Here is a 17,334-nt window from a genome sequence, read left to right on the forward strand (position 1 = left end):
TGCGCCTAACAAAGCCGGTAAGAACACAATTGACATTCAGATCAATCAATCAAAAGGCCCAGATGAAGAAACAAAATTTCATACATAAAAAATGCAAAGTAACTTAGTTCCTGAAGAAGCAAGGAAGAATCAAACTGTGCCAATATTTGAATCATACTCCTTTGGACCCAATATATAAAGAGTTTCAACAAAATTCCAGGATACTTTTCAGCAGGATTTAAAAATAGAGAAAAAAACTGCTGAAAAAACTGGGGCACCAGTTCTGAAGGGATAAATAGAACAAAATTGATCTCTCAAGTTTTAAATGAAGCACTCCTGTTTAGGAAAGAATTTCATTAAGGCAAAAATATAATATAAAAGTGCCCATTTAGGAAGAATGTACTATTAATTCTTAGCACTGAATGCGGAAGGGAAAATTACATTTTTATCTCAATGGTTTTTTGGCATAACCCATTCTTTTGCAGCTCAGTAATGGGCACTCCTCACCATTTTCATTTGGGCCAGATCACTATTGAAAGCAAGAGCAGTCGTCAAAAAACATTAAAAAGAAAACCCTCTAAAATCTATTCCATACGGGGGGGGGGGAAGGGGGCAGGGGAGAGAAGTAAAGTACATTTTGCAAGGTGACAGGAAGGGGAAAGGAGAAAAACACCACACCAGCTTTACAAAATTTTAAAGCAATTTTTCCTTTTTCAGACCTGAAGTAGAAACAGCTATTGTTTGATTGAATATATGAGCCCAATATGATCAAATACCACAATAAAGTGGCACTACCACTTTGAAAATTATACAGGATTTTTTCTTGCTGTGGTAAGTTAGGAATCCAAAGTTACCACTATGTACAAAGACAAAACAAAATGTAGGATATGAAAAACTAGTTTAATTATAAACAATTGCTCCTCTCCCATTAAAACTAGATTCCTTCAATCTGAAAATGAATATAATCTAAACAATTCCAAGCAAATGATACACTGTCCTAATGTTGTGGCCTTATCCACATACAACAAGCAGCAGAAATACGCTCCATCAAAAAGTAAAAACAGAACCCAGAACTGAACAGGCCTGTTTAATTAGGCTTTGCCTGAACACAGAATTAACATGAAACTGACAAAAGATCCTTGGATCTAAATTTTATAATTCAGTATCCTAAATTTGACCAACATAAAAACAATCCAGTGTGCAGTGTTTAAAAAAAAAAAAAAAAAACATTTGATCCTAAGCCTTTGAGATAAAGTAATAATCGCCAAAAAACAGAGGTAAGACTAAACCATTTTCTGAGCATTATTCATCTGATATTCCTCATCTCTGACTTTCTTCTGCGTCTTCTTTTAACCTACTTATTTGACAACCATAGCCATAAATTTTATCTCTGAAAACAGAAGTTCAGAAATACAGTAATTATGGCTGATACAATTGGACAGGTAACAGTTTTTATCCCATTTACCTAGCTGTAGTCCTCCCTGCAATACAGTAATTATAGAAAACTATTTCTGTTTTAAGGGTTTAGATAAAGACCGTTCCAAATTTAGGGCCAGCAACCAACCCTCCATTATGCTTAATAGGTAGACGTAAAAATGTCATTGTATCACCATCTCTCCAACTGCCTGTTTTTCCAGCTCTTGAAGTTCATATCTGTCTGATTCAAGGAAGAGATTTTCAACCTACACTTTCTGTGATGGAAAATATCTGAAAGTCATTTGTATAAAGAGGTTTAAAATAAATTATCCAAATGTGAGAGGCTTTGGGTAATTATTTGAACTAAAAAGTAATCGCTCTCTCAAGAAAACACAAACAAATTATAAAAGCAACAGATCTGTCAGCAGCTAGTGCTGTAAATCTTTGCTTCTATTTTGGCAACAAAGCTAGGCCAAATTATATTTCCATTTGCCAATGGCAAAGAATTCAGAACTAGAACCAACAACAAATCTTTCCTCCAATAGTGGATATCTGAGACCCAGTCCAAGTAAGAGCAGCAAGCCACACTCTTCGTTTCTGAAAACATGCATGTGTCATTTCTTGGATGTCCATCAGTCCAAAACCAATGAAGTGTATTAGAATGATGTGTCCACTAAACACCTTTCTTTATCTAGAACATTTGATACAATTATGTGCACAGAGAACTTAAAACTGTGATTAACTCCAAGGATTTGGAGGTTTCTTTAGGTTTCAGTTTTGTAATTTTTTACATGTTCATTGCCTCCATCTCTCAGCACAGTCAGAGATCCAGATAACCAATACCCATTTTTTGACAGCTAGAATTAACTAAAAGTTGATGTTCTGAAACTCTCTCTTGACTGGAACAAAAAATATAAAGGATTTTGCTTCTACCTTTTCCTCTGTAATCTTTCCTATCTCAAAACAGCCATCCCAGTCTTAATTGTATTTCAAGTGGTCCTGTTTTTCCTCTGCTGCTAAAGCTAAGGAATTATACGAGAAGAGCACAGAAAGATGGTGTGCTGGCTACTCCAGTGATCATAAAAAGAGCACCATGTGTCTATATTTAGGGGTGGGGAAGGGCATTACAGCACAGAAGTCCTCATACTGATTGGAACTATTTTGCTCTCCAGACCATTGCTTTCATTTTGTTTTTAAAACAGGAGTACAAGGTTGGTCATGTTTCGTCCAAGTTAAAGATGTTCGGCTGCTCTGTACCATACAATAATTAAATTGGTTCTGTGGGTCATTTTGTCACATGGCTGCATGCGCACTAAGGACTGCCCAATATCTTCCCTTGTGTTGGATTTGATTATCTTCTCTGACTTGGGCTGTAAATCATTCAGGGTGGGGAAGAGCTCTTAAGTTTGAAAAGGGCACTATGAAGTGCCCATGTCAATTTATAGCTCTCTAAAAATGATTTTAAATAATAATAGAGTGGAAACCTTTTAAAAATAGATTCCATTATGATCAAAAGCAAATATAAACTCAAGTCACCACAAGCCAAATGGTAATGAATTGATCAACTGTGCCATCTAGCCAAGAGACGAACTACTCACATACATATTTTCTGTTCACTCAGGCTAGTGTAGCCTAGACAATAAAAGCTGCATCCATAACAGTGCATAGTAGAACACATGCAGCACAGTCTCTCCAGAAACAGTTACGTGGTTACAGAGCATTTATTTTACTTTTTAGAATTTCCCCCATCCTTCCCTTTCTGTCATTTCTTATACACCAAAAGGCACAAAATGTCACTGAAACGGGAGATGATGTAAAAATGAGAATGAGAGCTTTTCTGGGGGAAAAAAATGCAAAACCCTAAGATTCTAACCAGATAATTATAATCTGTAGTTCAGAGAGAGAGAGAGAGAGAGAGAGAGAGAGAGAGAGAGAGAGAGAGAAAATGGATCAACTTCCTCGTGTTGCACTTTCACCAAAGAACTGATTCTAAGAGAAAATATATAATAATAAAAGGTATTAAATCCTCACAATTACATGGGGGGGGGACATTTTGCCTCATTCACTGAATTAAAAGTCTGGATTCTAAACCAAAAAGTTGTTTTATATTGGTTTCATTTTTAATTAAAAAAAGCAGCATATTTCTTGGGATCAGTCCTTCTTCACCTTTAGTATAATTCTTTCATTAGCAATACAAACTCTCTAAAATATTTCATGACTATTGGCCATAATTTTAAAACATTATTTTACCATATAAAAATGCCATTTCAAAACAACTGAATGATTAAATGCTTTCCTGGGAAAATGACTAAGGGCCTACCAAGGAGAATCCAAACAAGGGGGAGGGAGGGAAATTAGCTTGTAACTCATTTCACATCATCTAAATTTTTCAGGTGCTTCAAAACACTTTACATAGCAAGATAAAATAAATCAAATGCACAAAAGTTCAAGTAAACTAGCTTACAGGGAAAAGATGGTAAATGCAATGTCTAATAAAACATTCTGCAATGAGGCACCAGCAGAATTCTTTAGGGCTTGTACATTTGTTATTTTTGCATTTAATCTCAAATGAACTATATTTACTTTAATGCAAAAATCTATCATTGGAGCACTTAAACATGACCAGATTTCTGCATACCAAGCCACGGTAGGCTTCTTCAGACAAACCTCAAAAACCTAATAGAAATCTAGACACTGCAACTTCATGGACTGCATTTTTTATGTTAAAATACTATAGAGAAATAAAGACAAATTTGCAAAAATTTTATTAGCACACATGAATGATGCTTCCAGTAAAAGTTAAACACACAAAGACAAGAAATGTCTTGTTTTCAGTAACTACTAGTAACCAATGCAGTGTGCACCTTTGGGAATGAAATAGTTTTAAATAAGATTCGCTTATGCTGAATCTGTTAAGTCTTGACTATATTAGACAGTTCTTTGGAAATGATAGTATTTGGATTAGCACTGCTCCAATCTAAAAGCGCTACACTATACACTTAGAGATACAAACTCATTATCCTTTGTTGTTGAACACAACACAAATTCTAGGTCTCCTAAACCAACCCTTGCATTGTTACAGATAAATGAAATTAAGTGTCAGAAAAAGACTAATAAAACAAATGGCTCTCTTTTTTTAAAAAAATATATATATTTAGTGCAACACTGACCAAGTGCAGTTAAAAAAAAAACTCAACTGATTACGCCAATTAAGGAACACATTAATGCCTTCCTCGCATAAGTGGGCTTTTGTCATTTGAAAGCAGAAGTGTGAAACAGCCTGGATGTTTTGCGGTTTTTTTTTTTTTTTTTTTTTTTTTTTTTTTTTGCAATTCAGTATCATCTAAAATGTTCTCTTTGAAGTATTAAGAAAGTCATCTTGTTAAAATTAATGGAGTAGACCTCCAGCTGTTAAATTCACAGCCTTACATTTAAAAGGTATTTAACTTTGTAACTCTTGCATATAATCCTTAAACATACTTCACATTGCAAGAAACTTGTGTTGTTCTTCTGCAAAAGGAAAGAAAACAGTTGTTTTTACATTACTAATTATCAACACTTCAACAGAAAAGATGGCTTAAGTGTCTCAGGAAGATAAAGCAGCTACAAAAGACAATGTTTTTGTCTAAAATTACTAGTATTATCAATATAGGCCAAGTGTGGGATCCAGCTACAAGATATTGAGGAAAATTCTGTTTAACATCCATTTTAAATCAAAACTAAGAATTGGACTATTTAACTATGGCAAGAAGTCATCTTGGATTTCGTATTTCTTAGACAAAGTGATAGAATCTTCAATGTTATTTCTGATAAGATATCTACTGCTGTGTCACGGATCTCAAAATTAAAAGCCTCAATATAAAATACAGACTAAGAAAACGGGAACTACCAAATCATGTTCTAAGTACATCCCTAATCAAAGATGTATCTTTTAAAAGTCTCCCTGAAGTAAGTGAATCTCAATTAGTCTTACTTTAATAATAACAAAAACAAAAAAAACCCTCAAACATTGTATTTCTTTAAAATACAAGGGCTTCCTTTAAAAAGAAAAAAAAAAAAAGCCAAAACAAACTGATGGAATGATTGCTACTGGTTGAATTAGATTCCCACTACAGATTGATATTCTGAAATTGACATAAATTATCTAAATCATTATGCACAGAAAGCATTCCAGCCTGAAAATATGGAAAACGATATACTTTACAGTAGTTACAAGACAGGCGACAATTCCACTGCCCAAGAATTAACCTCTTACTCTAGATATTTTAAATATGTTAGAATCAAGTAACAACTGTTTTGGAGATGTCAGATCCTTTTTTTTTTTTAAATGAAAAATGTAAATACTGAACAACATGAAACTTCTCTTTAAAAGGACAATAAAGCCAGCCTACAGGATATGCAGAAATTCATACTTTGATATAATCAGGTTCTGACTAAGCCAGTATTACACACACACACACACACACACACACACACACACACACACACACACACTATACATACATATTTCACACAGAGATGCACATACATACTTATAAATTATACATACACACACATATAAATACTAAATAATGCACACAGTCATTTGTCTAGTACTACAATTTTATATAAATATATAAAAAAGCATTTTGCTGTATCAAAACCCTTACATTGTCCAGAAGATTGCAGAGGCTGTGATTTAATTGTTACAATCATTGGAAGTCTGTTTATTTTTAAATCACTCCTTTGTTCAATGCCTTATAAAAAATCAGAATTTGTTGGGTAGAAGTAACAACGGAACAAGATATCTTAAGAGTCTTACAAAAAATGGAATTACTACTTTATAATAAATTGTTCAAACACTACTAGATCATTTGTTAGAAAGACATGTAGTACACATACAAAATTAAAAAGGGACATAGTGCAACAGAATCACAGATCAGAATAAATCTCTGCTTTGACCTATACCTCTAGTTTCACCCAGTTCCTTTAACGCGGTATGTGACAATTTGAAGAGACCATGGGTATTCTAAATATATCGATCTTTCCATCTCTCTCTCACACTCACACACAGTTTAAATAAATATTCCTGTTACAGGCAATCCCACAACCAAATATGTCATTAGAAAATAACAGAATATGTTACCCAAAAAAATTAGCCTACTAATACTGCAAGCAAATTCTGAATTCATGCCAACCATCTATTACTCTGGACTGAAAAAATCTAAAGAAAAAGAAATGCAAGACTAAGAAAAATACAGACAAGTACAACAGTTACTGAAGCTAATAAATCCACATACTTCCTGCATTAAATATTTAATTATTTTAAAATAGTTATTGCAATTGATACTAAAAATCTTACCCTTATTCCCAGTCTCGTTTGATATTTGGCATATAAAGCTGCAAATATTTTATCTCTAATAGTATATAAAACAGAAGCAAGTGTTTCTGAACAGGAACATTTTTCTATAAAATAATACTGCAAAGCTAATGGTTGGTCAGAGAAAATGAAATAGTGCTATTGTCATTCAAATGAAGCCAAATCAGTCACGACCTTGCTAGATTTTTAGAGATCAGAAGAGTTTAAAGAGATCATATTAAATCCAAATCTAAATGCACAATGAAATCTTCATTGCAATCTGCAGTGGGAGTAGTCTCTCCCCATAAATCATCCAGCTAACCCAGATCATTTATTAAAGATGTATATTTCATATCTGCAGAGTATATCACATAACTTCTTGGCAAAGATAACTGCATTTCTGGTAACTTAAAATTCCTCATGGAAGTTTAAAGATCTCCATCAAGCAAACAAAATAGCATCAGGAATCATAGTTTCACTGCTATAAAGTAAGTTTAGTCAGTGTTAACTCATTTCCTATAGTCCTTATTACAGTATAAGTCAATTTCAAATCATATGTTGCTTTTAATGTTATTTCAGCATTTGAAAGGCCACACAGGAAATTTGACAAATTCCGTCTTAGTAAACAAATCTATTTCCCTTGGTAAAAATCTCTCAAATAAGTCAGCAGCTTACTAAAATAAAAAAAAACTCACCAAAGAATGTATTGGGACTTAAAAGAAAATCTGACAAGGACTAACAGCCGTATCTAGAAAGAATCTAAGTCCTTTTTTAATATGCTGTAGAAATGTACAGTTTTAAATAGTTTGCTTGGTTAGCATTTTATGTCTGTTGGCTTCTTCCAAAGACAAGTTTATTACTGCTATGAAATATTTAAGAACCTAAAGATCAGAAATGAAGCATACTGAGCTGGACTTGGAAATGAAAATGGGCAACCACCAATGTAAGAGCCACAAAGGGTAACCACATCTATTTTCATTTTCCCTGATTAACACCGGTGTGGTTTTAGGTTACATATTCCTGTGGTGCAAATGTCAAGTGAAGGCATCGATAGGGACCTTAGAAATTTCAATGGTGGGGGTGGGGAGGAACAAAAACCAAGAACTTAACTATTGGCCTCCCAGAATGTACTAATCAAAACTCCATTGGAGTAAAAAGTTTTTCTAATTTAGTCAAATTAGGAAAAATGAAACGTACTCAATTCATCCTGGGCTTTGCAAGTGATCTTGGTCTGGCTCTTCCTAATTACACTTACTAGGGTTTTAAGAGTCATCAGTATTTCTACAGACACAGTTTTAAACATCCCTCAACACTAGATCCCGGGTGGATAGCACAGAGAAGACATAAAATGTATTTGAGCATAAGCTTTCGTGAGCGACAGCTCACTTCATCGGATGCATCTCCCCACTGTATTTTCCACTGAATGCATCGGATGAAGTGAGCTGTAGCTCACGAAAGCTTATGCTCAAATAAATTTGTTAGTCTCTAAGGTGCCACAAGTACTCCTTTTCTTTTTGCGAATACAGACTAACACGGCTGCTACTCTGAAACTACTCACACAAACACTCATTCTAATAACACTATCAAAAAACTACAGAGCATCAGCAAAGAAGAGTCTGTAGTCACTGCAACAATTATTTAGACAAGTTGTTTCTTCCATTAGTGTGGGTATTAACTGAATATTCAAAGAGTTGCCTTCTACAGACAGAAGATACTTGTACAAACAAAGCTCCTGCAATCACAGTAGAACTAACTAAACTTAAAAACACAAAAACCACACACACTTTGGATAAACGGCCTCAAGAACATGAAATGCTGATTTCAATGCTCCAAGAGTTAGAACTTCTTTTTAAGGTTCTATGTAGGGTGAATGGAGAAGTCCATAGAAGAATCAATGCATGTCACAGTAGTTGTGTGTTATGTACAAAACAGAAGAGGTTCTTTCTGACCCCAGTGAGTAGAACTTAAATATTTTGGTGGGGTTTTTTGTTTTTTTTTTTGTTTGTTTGTTTGTTTTTGTTAGGGAGGTTATGCTATACTTCAGAAATACGAGTATTTTAATAGTATAACCAAATTAAATGCTTTAATAAACTTATAACCTTTCACACTGTACTGTATTAAGTATTACTAACGTTTGGATCCTAAGTAGCGATGTTTGAAAACGACATACATTTTCTGTATATGCACAACTGGAAATACTTAGAAACCTTTTAAGAATACTTAAAAATGGGTTGAACTTCAGTCACGTGATAAATAAAACCCCTTTCTTAAACACAACTTCAAGCACGTAAGGATATGATTTAATTAAAAATATAATAATTCTTATTTTGTGACAGAAAAAAAGAACTCATCTACTTTGCCTCCTATCATTTCAAAGAACAATTAAAGTTAATTCTCTACTTATCTATATCACTTGTCTCATTTGAAGAATTGGTCCATTTAAACCTTCCAAGGGCTAAAAATGGAAATCGAAACGAATCTATCTATCCAGTGTTATAGAGTTAGATCAATATCTTATTTTATGTTAAGAGGTTTGAGTGCTAAAACTTATCCTTATACAGGAATACAAGTTACTAGTTCTCCTTCCAAGAACACCCGCACAAGAGTGATGAGCTGGCTCTTGTAATAATATTTATGATTATCATTATATGAGAAGGAAGAGTTATTTCCTTAAAAGTACTGGTGACTATTGAACAAGCCCATTTTTTTAAAACATCAAACTGTGTGTAGGGGAGTTGTCTCAAACAACAAAAAAAAAAAAAAAAAAAACCACTGCCACAGAGTCATATGTACACAAGAAAAACTTGTAATATTAAGCCAAGCTGTCACAAAAAAAGTCCAAAAATATTTCACTTAGGTTTTTTTAATCCAATAAACTAAAATCTAAAAAAAAAACAAAAAAAAAAAACAAAAAACAAACTTAAGTTTCATTTTTCCCCAATCTGCTTTTAATTAGAGTGTGCATGAGCGTGTGTATGTCTGACAAGGTAGAACTGACAGGAACTGTGATTTGTGCTAACTAGCTATTGATCCAGTCAGATCTAGATGTTGTGCACAAGAAACAATAAAAAAAGAAGGGGCCAGGAAGGATGCTGTGTGCAACTCCATTTAAAAATGGAAAGAAGGGCCCCAAACAAACCAATTTATGTCCTTGCCTGGGCGAAGCATGGCGAATGCTGATGCGTTTCATAGAGTCTGCTGTGCATGCTAAGCACTCCGGATTCAAATGAGAGTCTCTAGTGCTGGGCATTAAACATGAACAAAGAGACAAAAACAGTGGGGGCCAGCATTCATGCTTCAGAAAACGAAAGCAGGAAAGCCCACCAGAACTGGAAGTAGGAAGTTACGGAGTTTTCAAACCACCCAAACTCCATTTTCATTTTAATAACGTCTCTCTTTACCTAAATTCCAAAAGTCAATCAAGGGTACCACAAAAATCAATCTTAAGAGGAGATCGTGAAAATAGATCTGAACCAGCCTAACATTAGCAAAATGCATCATCAACATAAAATACATGAATACGTGTACATGATATAAAATACACACACACACACACACACACACACACACACACACACAGGTGCATACATATAGACAATTTTACATATATAGTATGTGGGGGAAGGGAGGGAGGGTGTGCGCACGCACGCACACACACACACCCTTAAATCAATGAGCTTAGAAAAAATGGCTTTGATAAAATGGAAATTATTAAATCTGAAATCTTTGTTAAGGAGCTTTTATAACTAAAACTGTTTTCCACCCATGTATGTTTTTTTCCATCTTAGAATCATAATGCCCTCTAGATAATAAAGAAAACCACGAATGAAAACTAAATGTGGATATTAAACATCTGTCAACTAAGCATGGTTTTATATTGACAAACACTGAGTCTGATATTATTTTCTTTATGTTAACAATGGTAGAAACTTCTTAGCTCAGCACCACATCTTTAAAAGATAAAGCAGGAAAATACTTAGAAACAGAGACTATGTAACATTGACACCAAGCAGATTTTTGCTGGGTTCACCAAAACCTTATTATATATATATATATATAAAAAATAATTTCATTCAAAAGTAAACATTCCCACAGCAGGAAGTTCTCGTCTGTCAATATATGTATTTCTGCAAATTAAACTGAGAGCCCCATCTGAACACTTGCCATGTATATTTGAAAACTTTCCCTGCTTAATTAATCCAATATGAAAAAAAATAGTGGAATTCACCCATGTTAAGGCAGAAATTACACGGCTTAGAATACCGCCTAATTGAAATTAGAATGAATGTGTTATGGGCACAAACAAGTTAGGATTTTAAAGCCTTCATCCTAAAAGCTGTAAAGAAACCGATTGTCTGCTTCTTCGACAGTAAGAGTTCTGTTTGTTTTAAGCAGCAAAGAGCCGCTATTCATTTAGTCAATGAAGCTCTAAGTGTGTAGGTTTATAGAGGAGGGGCGGTGTTTTGTTCCTAATCTGATCTGTGGAGTCCATTCACCCAAAACCAGAAAAGGTTCCCTAAGTCGCTGATCACCTACCTAACCTACCGGTAACTCCCCTGTTAGATTCCCGACCCAACCTATTTTCCTCTTTCGAGTTCACAGCGGAACCATTGTCTCCGAAGGGATGCCCAACCCAAGTCTCGGAAAGCAACAATCCGAGCAAACCGCTGTTAGCTATGCATTTCCTATTAGCAGGTCCCTACGCAAGAGTCAGGAGTTTATCATGTAGGGTGTCGTAGACAGAGAGCGGCGACAACCCTAACGCCTCGTCACCTAATCGGGGTGGGTAACTACATTTCCATATTCAACAGCGCTTCTAGAACTCAGGGGTGCCGAAAGCCTGTTCTAGTGAGAAACGGACCTGCCGGGGGTGGTGGAAAAAACGGCAACGCAGCAGGAGAGAGGGCCCACCCGACTCCACCTTAACGCGCAAAAAGCAGCCAAGGCCTTCCACGGGCAGGAGGGGAACCAAGCGCCCTTCTTCCCCGGCCCTGACACTAAGCCAAGCCAGGTGAGCGGCCCGTGCCGGGAGGAAGGTTCCCGCCACGCATTACCATCGGGCAAACTTTTTGCGAGAGCCAGGCGTGCCGCCGAGCTACAGTCAGGCTCATAAAGGGACTAGAAATCGATACCTTCTTTGCTGGGGTTCTGAGGCTTTGACTTCTCCCACGGTGCCATGGGCTTGTCCTCCTCCGGCCCCTCCATCAAGGACTTCTCGCTGGGCATGTACCAGGTAGAGTTATGCTCCGCCATCAGAGAGTCCAGGTCTATGGTGCTCATGGCACCTTTGACGTTGTCCGAGCAACAGCTGTTCAACTCGCCGTCCCCGTTCTGGCCGGGGCACTCGGCCTTTTTGCTCTTCATGCCCAGGGGCTGGTCTTCGGAGATGCTGAACTGCTGCCGCTGCAGCTGGATCTGCGCCTGCAGGATCTCCAGCGGGTGGATCTCGTCCTGCGCCGACGCGCTGCTGGGGGTGCGCACCTGCTCCAGGCCCGGGGTGCCCGGGTGGGCGCCGCCGCCGCCGCCCAGCCCGTAGCTGTCCGGGGCCGGGGCGGGGACCGCGGCGGGGGCCGGGGCGCCGAGCAGGCCCAGGGCCAGCGGCTTCTGCCCGCCGAGCAGCGGGCTGCGCGCGGGCTTGGCCAGGCCGCCGTCGGGGCTGGAGGACACCTCGTCCTCGGGGCCGTAGGCGGGGCTGGGCTGCTCGGGGAAGTCCCCGCGCGGGGAGCCGCCGTCCGACTTGCCGGCGCCCTGGAGGCCGCTGTCCAGCGAGGCCAGGAGGTCGGGCGGCTCCGCCAGCAGCCGCTCGCCGCCCTTGGCCCAGGAGGGCGAGGTCAGCGGCTTGTCGTGCGCGGGGGGGGGCGCCGCCGCCGCCGCCGCCGCCGCCGGGGCCCGGGCTGGCCGCGCCGCCGCCCTCGGCCGGCGGGAACTTGTCGAAGAAGCCGCCCGGGCTGACGTGGCCGCTGTCCCGCTTCCGGCGGCCCCGCCCGCGCCCGCCCGCCCCCGACGCCGCCGCCGCCGCCGCCGCCTTGCCCTCGCCGCCCGGCGCGGCCTCGGGCGGGAAGCCGGGCGACAGGCGGGCCTCGGGCGCGGCCTTGGCGGCGGCCGCCCCGCCGGGGAAGAAGTCGGGGCCGGGGCCGGGGCCGGGGCCGGGGCCGCCGTCGGGCTCGGGCGGGCCCAGCTTGCGCTTGGCCTCGGGCGGGCCGCGCTTGGCGAAGGTGACGTGCAGGTTGGGCGCGCCCAGGCTGGCGATCATGTTCTGGCAGGCGGTGGAGAGCGCGGCCAGGCAGCTCTGCCCGAACGCGGCCTCCCTGGCCGGCTTGGCGAAGGAGCCCAGCGACAGCGCGCCCAGCTTGCTGGCGGCGGCGGGGCGCGGCGGCGGCGGCGGCGGCGGCGGGAAGGCGCCGGGCGAGGCGGCGGCGCTGTGCGGCGGGGGCCGGCCGGGCCGAGGCGCCGAAGGCGAAGGCCCCCGGGCCGCCCAGCGGGGGCGCGGCGAAGTCGGCCGGCGGGCGGCGCTCGGCGGGCGCGCTGGGCAGCCCCACGCCGCCGCCGCCGCCGCCCCCGCCGGGGGACTGCAGCGGGGCCAAGCCGGCGCCGAACGGGGCGCGGCCGCCCGGGGAGTGCAGGGCCGGCCCGTGCCCTTCGCCCGCCAGCCCCAGCGCGCCCGCGGCCGGCCGGAAGATCAGGCCGGAGCCGCCCTGCGGCAGGCCGAGCTCGTGCGGGCCGGGCTCGGCGGGCCCGCCCAGGCGCCGCGCTGGTGGCGGCGGCGGCGGCGGCGGCGGCAGCAGCTCCCCCGGCGGGGGCGGCCCGGGGAACCAGCCGCCGTCCGGGGCCAGGTGCGCGGCCTGCGGCTCGAAGCCGGGCCCGCGGCCGCCGCTCTCGCGCTCGAAGCCGGGCTGCGGCAGGGTCCCGGCGGGGCCCGCGTGCCCCAGGCCGCTCGGGCCCAGGTGGTCCCCGTGGTGCCCCAGCTGCTGCAGGCTGGGCGGCCGGAGTCTCTGCTGCTGGTTGCGGGAGGCCATTTGTTTGATCATGAGGGCGGCGTTCTGGCGCTGCTGCAGGGCCTGGGGGTCGGGGCCCGGGTGCTGGAGCGGCGGGCCCGGGGCAAAGCTCTCCGGGAGCGGCGGCGTGAACTCGCCCGGAAGGCCGGGGTAGGCGGAAGGCGATAGGTGGTTTTCCATCCCCGCCTGGTGCAGATTGCTATTCCAGGAGGCGCACCTATCCACGGCGGGGCTAGTGGGGAAGTCGAACCTCGGCCTCTTGGCCACGCTCATGTAGGGGGCATCAAAATGTTGCAGTCTTTGATTGGGTGGCTGTTGCGGAGCAGGGTGCTGCATATTAAAGACGGGATCAGTATATGGATGCATATTCCTGTTCTCCAGTCTATGAATAGGGTATTCAAACTGTGCGTGCTGGTTCTGCATTATTGGCCCATTGTCCTGCAAGTTGGGGTTGGGAGTATTGGCTTCGGTTTGCTGTTGCCTAGGAATTGCTGGCGGACAGGAGTTTTGTCTGGCCAGCAAACCTGTCTGTTGCTGCTGTTGCATTAGAGGATGTCTGGCGTTAACACCAGGCTCCATGCCCACGGACATCTTACGAGCACCTCCAAACCTTTCAAAGAATACACCGTGTTGCTGCTGTGGGTGAACTTTGGACATCCCCACCATGCCCGGTGCTCTGGGCAAAACAGACGTGCCAGGGAAACTGCCACCCCCAGGAACTTGTCGGCCAGCACCATAGTGAGGAAGCTGCCCGTCAGACTCGGAAGGAGAAAACACTGGCAAATCAAAGTGTCCTGAAGGGCCATCGCTGGGGTAATTGTATTCCAAAGAATCGACGCCTCCCTGGTTGGAAAGTCTCCTCTGCTCCAGGCTGTGGGAATCCGAGGAGCTGGAGGCTGGAAGCCCATGGAAGGAGGCAGCCCGGTTGGGAGACTGATCCAGTGGGAGGCAGGGCGCTGGCACGGCGTGGTTAGAGGCGCTGGAGTTGTGGTGCTGGAAATCGGGCATGTTACCTGACCTCTGCTGTCCAAAGCCTTCGCCTCCTTGGTTCTCGGCCATATGGTCGTATCCCTCTGCAAACGCTTGCTGGCTGCCCATGTTGTTGTTGTAGCTCATCAGCCGCCCTCCGTGCAAGCAGGAGGCGCCGGGATCGGACCCAAAGTTGCCGCTGAAGTGCGGGTGATGCTGGTGCGGGTGGTGGGTGTTGGGATGACCGTGGTGAGGCTGCTGGTTGCCGAAAAAGCCGTGAACCGGCTGAGCCTGCATCCCCCCTGCATGCAGCTCGGAGTGTCCCCGAGCGTGGAAGCCGTACGCTTCCCCGGCCATGTTCATGTTCATGCCCAGGATGGGAGGCTCGCCCAAGGCGCTGATGGCCGGATCCGCGGGGCCCCCGGAGTGGAAAGCTGGCGATTTGAAGTGGGAGCCCATGGTCAGGCCGGCCTGGCTAAAGTTTCTCTCTCCTTGGCCGGCGTTTCTGCTGCTGATCTGGGGCTCAAACTGCTCCAGCCCAAACATACTTCTGGGGATCAGTAGGGCATGGCACCCCGCGTGCCCCGGTGCGCGACTCGGGCCGGCTCCCCCAGGAGCGCGCTCGGAACCGCGGCGAGCGATGGCACCCAAGTCAAAGCCAACTTACAGTGTCCCTGCAGCAGGCAGCGGCGGGCGAGCCGGGGTCCCCAGGGAGCTGTCCCCGCGCTCACATCTTGCGGGGCAGGTGGCCAGGACGTGGGGGCGCGTAGCGGGGATGCGCTCGGGCGGGGCGGGCACGGAGGAGCAGGCAGCGTCAGCCCCGGCTTCCAAACAAAGTTCAAGGAAACGAAATCTACCCGCCTGGGTCCGGGCCTCCGCCCCACGCAGCCCGGGGCTCTCCGAGGGCCGCAGCACTTACGCCTGGGAGCGCCCCGCTCCCTCACACCTCGTGCGGCGGCCGGCTCTCCCCGACATCCGGCGGGGCTCGGCTCCGCAGCTCATCGGCTCCAGTCCCCGGGAGCTCCGCTCCGCATCGCCGGGCTGCAGAGGCGCTGGGAGCGCGGCACAGCCTCTGCTTCTCCGCTCGCCTCGGAAACCGGCCAGCCCAGCGCGGGGTCCCGGCGGGCTCCGCTCTCCGCGCCTTGCTGCGCTCGGGGCTGGGCGCTCCGAGGGTCTCCCCGCCCGGCGGCCGGACCGAGGCTCTCCTGACGCTGTCTCTGGGGGTCCCGGCGGCCCGGGCTCGGGCGCTGCAGGGTCCCCGCTCCCCTCTGCTGGCGGGTCCCGGCGGCCGCAGGCGGTGCAGGGTGCCCGGCTTGGGGCGCTGCAGGGTCTCCGCTTTCCGCTCCCTCTCTCACCCAGAGCTGGAGAAACAGCAACAAGTTTTGCATTTCAGCAATCAATTTCAGCCATTAGAGCTGCACCAATGAGCGGGACGCATGCTCCGGGCCCGGGGCGGGGCTCTCCGTTAAGGTGGCTCCTTCCCACTGTAGCTCCGCAGCCCCTGGAAGGCGGGCTCCGCCTGCGCTCCTGTGCCCATCACCTTCCTGCCGGGCCTTGGCTCTGGCCGCGCCTTTCGGCGTTTTAACCCCCACCCCCACCCCCTCCCCCTCCGTTGCACACTATCAGCAAACGATCAACAAATGTCGGCCCGAAAGCGGGCCCTTTGCTAGCGCCTGCAATTCGCTCCGGCTCCGCGGAGCAGGGATGGCACGGACCGGCCCCCCGGAGGGGCGCGCAGGGCTCTCCGCTGGGCGCAGACGGGCCGGGCGGGCTTCTGGCGCTGATCTTTGCGAGTCCCGTTTAAACAGTGCCCGCCTGGGCTGTTACGCTCTCCGGTGAAGTGCTGCCGTCCCCTAAGCGCCGGGCTGGAGTCACATTGCTGGCAATAAAAACAAACACCGGCTGTCACAGGGAGGAGGTTTTTGTGGGAAAGACTTTTTGACATTACGTGCTAAGTGCACCGTCTCTGCAGCCGTTTGACATTGCAATGCTCCCGCTCATCGCGGCGGTGCATGGATGTAAATGACATGTTTACACAGACCTCACACACGTTTGCCTTTGCTCCGTTAGGCGAGCGCTATCTGTCAGTGGTATCGCCGCGCTAAGTGTTTTTGTTCATGGTAAGTTTTCCGGGTGAGACTGAACTCCCCCAACGCGCCTCGAGAATCATTTCCCATCTCCAATTCTCCTTTCTCCGTCCGGCCGCTGCTGAGGGCTAGGGGCTCAGCGCAGCACGGCTGAATAGGAGGAAAGACGCCTGCCTCCCTTCTCCCCACGTTTATGTTTCAGGTTGCAAGGAAAGGGGACTGGAAGGGGTGGGGGTGGAATCTATTGATTGCTGCTGCCCTGAGGGACCTGGGCTGGGGGAAAACAGAAACCCGTTATGAGCACTTGGAATCGGCCAGTGCAAAGGACAGGCTAGATATAGATATTTTATTGCTGGGCTTTATTCCTACACTTGCTTCAAGCGTTACGCGAAGTGCTAGTGTGTCTAAGCAAGACTTCTGTTGTAACGTTTATAGTGTTTTTTATTATTATTATCATTCAAAGTAATGGCCAGACAGCCAAGCCTCCTTAAGAGATCAATTAGTCTAGAGGGGCTAAGGAGAGGAATGGGGTTGTGATACCAAAATCAAT

General features: G+C 45.5%; 1 protein-coding gene across 1 annotated transcript in view; it reads right to left on the bottom strand.

Moving 5' to 3' along the window:
• The window catches only part of MN1 (MN1 proto-oncogene, transcriptional regulator), a 50,602-nt gene extending 34,519 nt beyond the window's left edge, over window positions 1-16,083 (bottom strand). Inside the window, 3 exon segments of the mRNA XM_043497866.1 lie at window positions 11,866-12,580; window positions 12,582-13,161; window positions 13,163-16,083. Coding sequence (XP_043353801.1) covers window positions 11,866-12,580; window positions 12,582-13,161; window positions 13,163-15,243 — 3,376 coding nt within the window. The 5' untranslated portion in view covers window positions 15,244-16,083.
• Window positions 16,084-17,334: the final 1,251 nt, after the last annotated feature.

The sequence above is a fragment of the Dermochelys coriacea genome, chromosome 15 (genome assembly GCF_009764565.3).
Source record: "Dermochelys coriacea isolate rDerCor1 chromosome 15, rDerCor1.pri.v4, whole genome shotgun sequence".
In the NCBI taxonomy this organism is placed as follows: domain Eukaryota; kingdom Metazoa; phylum Chordata; order Testudines; family Dermochelyidae; genus Dermochelys; species Dermochelys coriacea.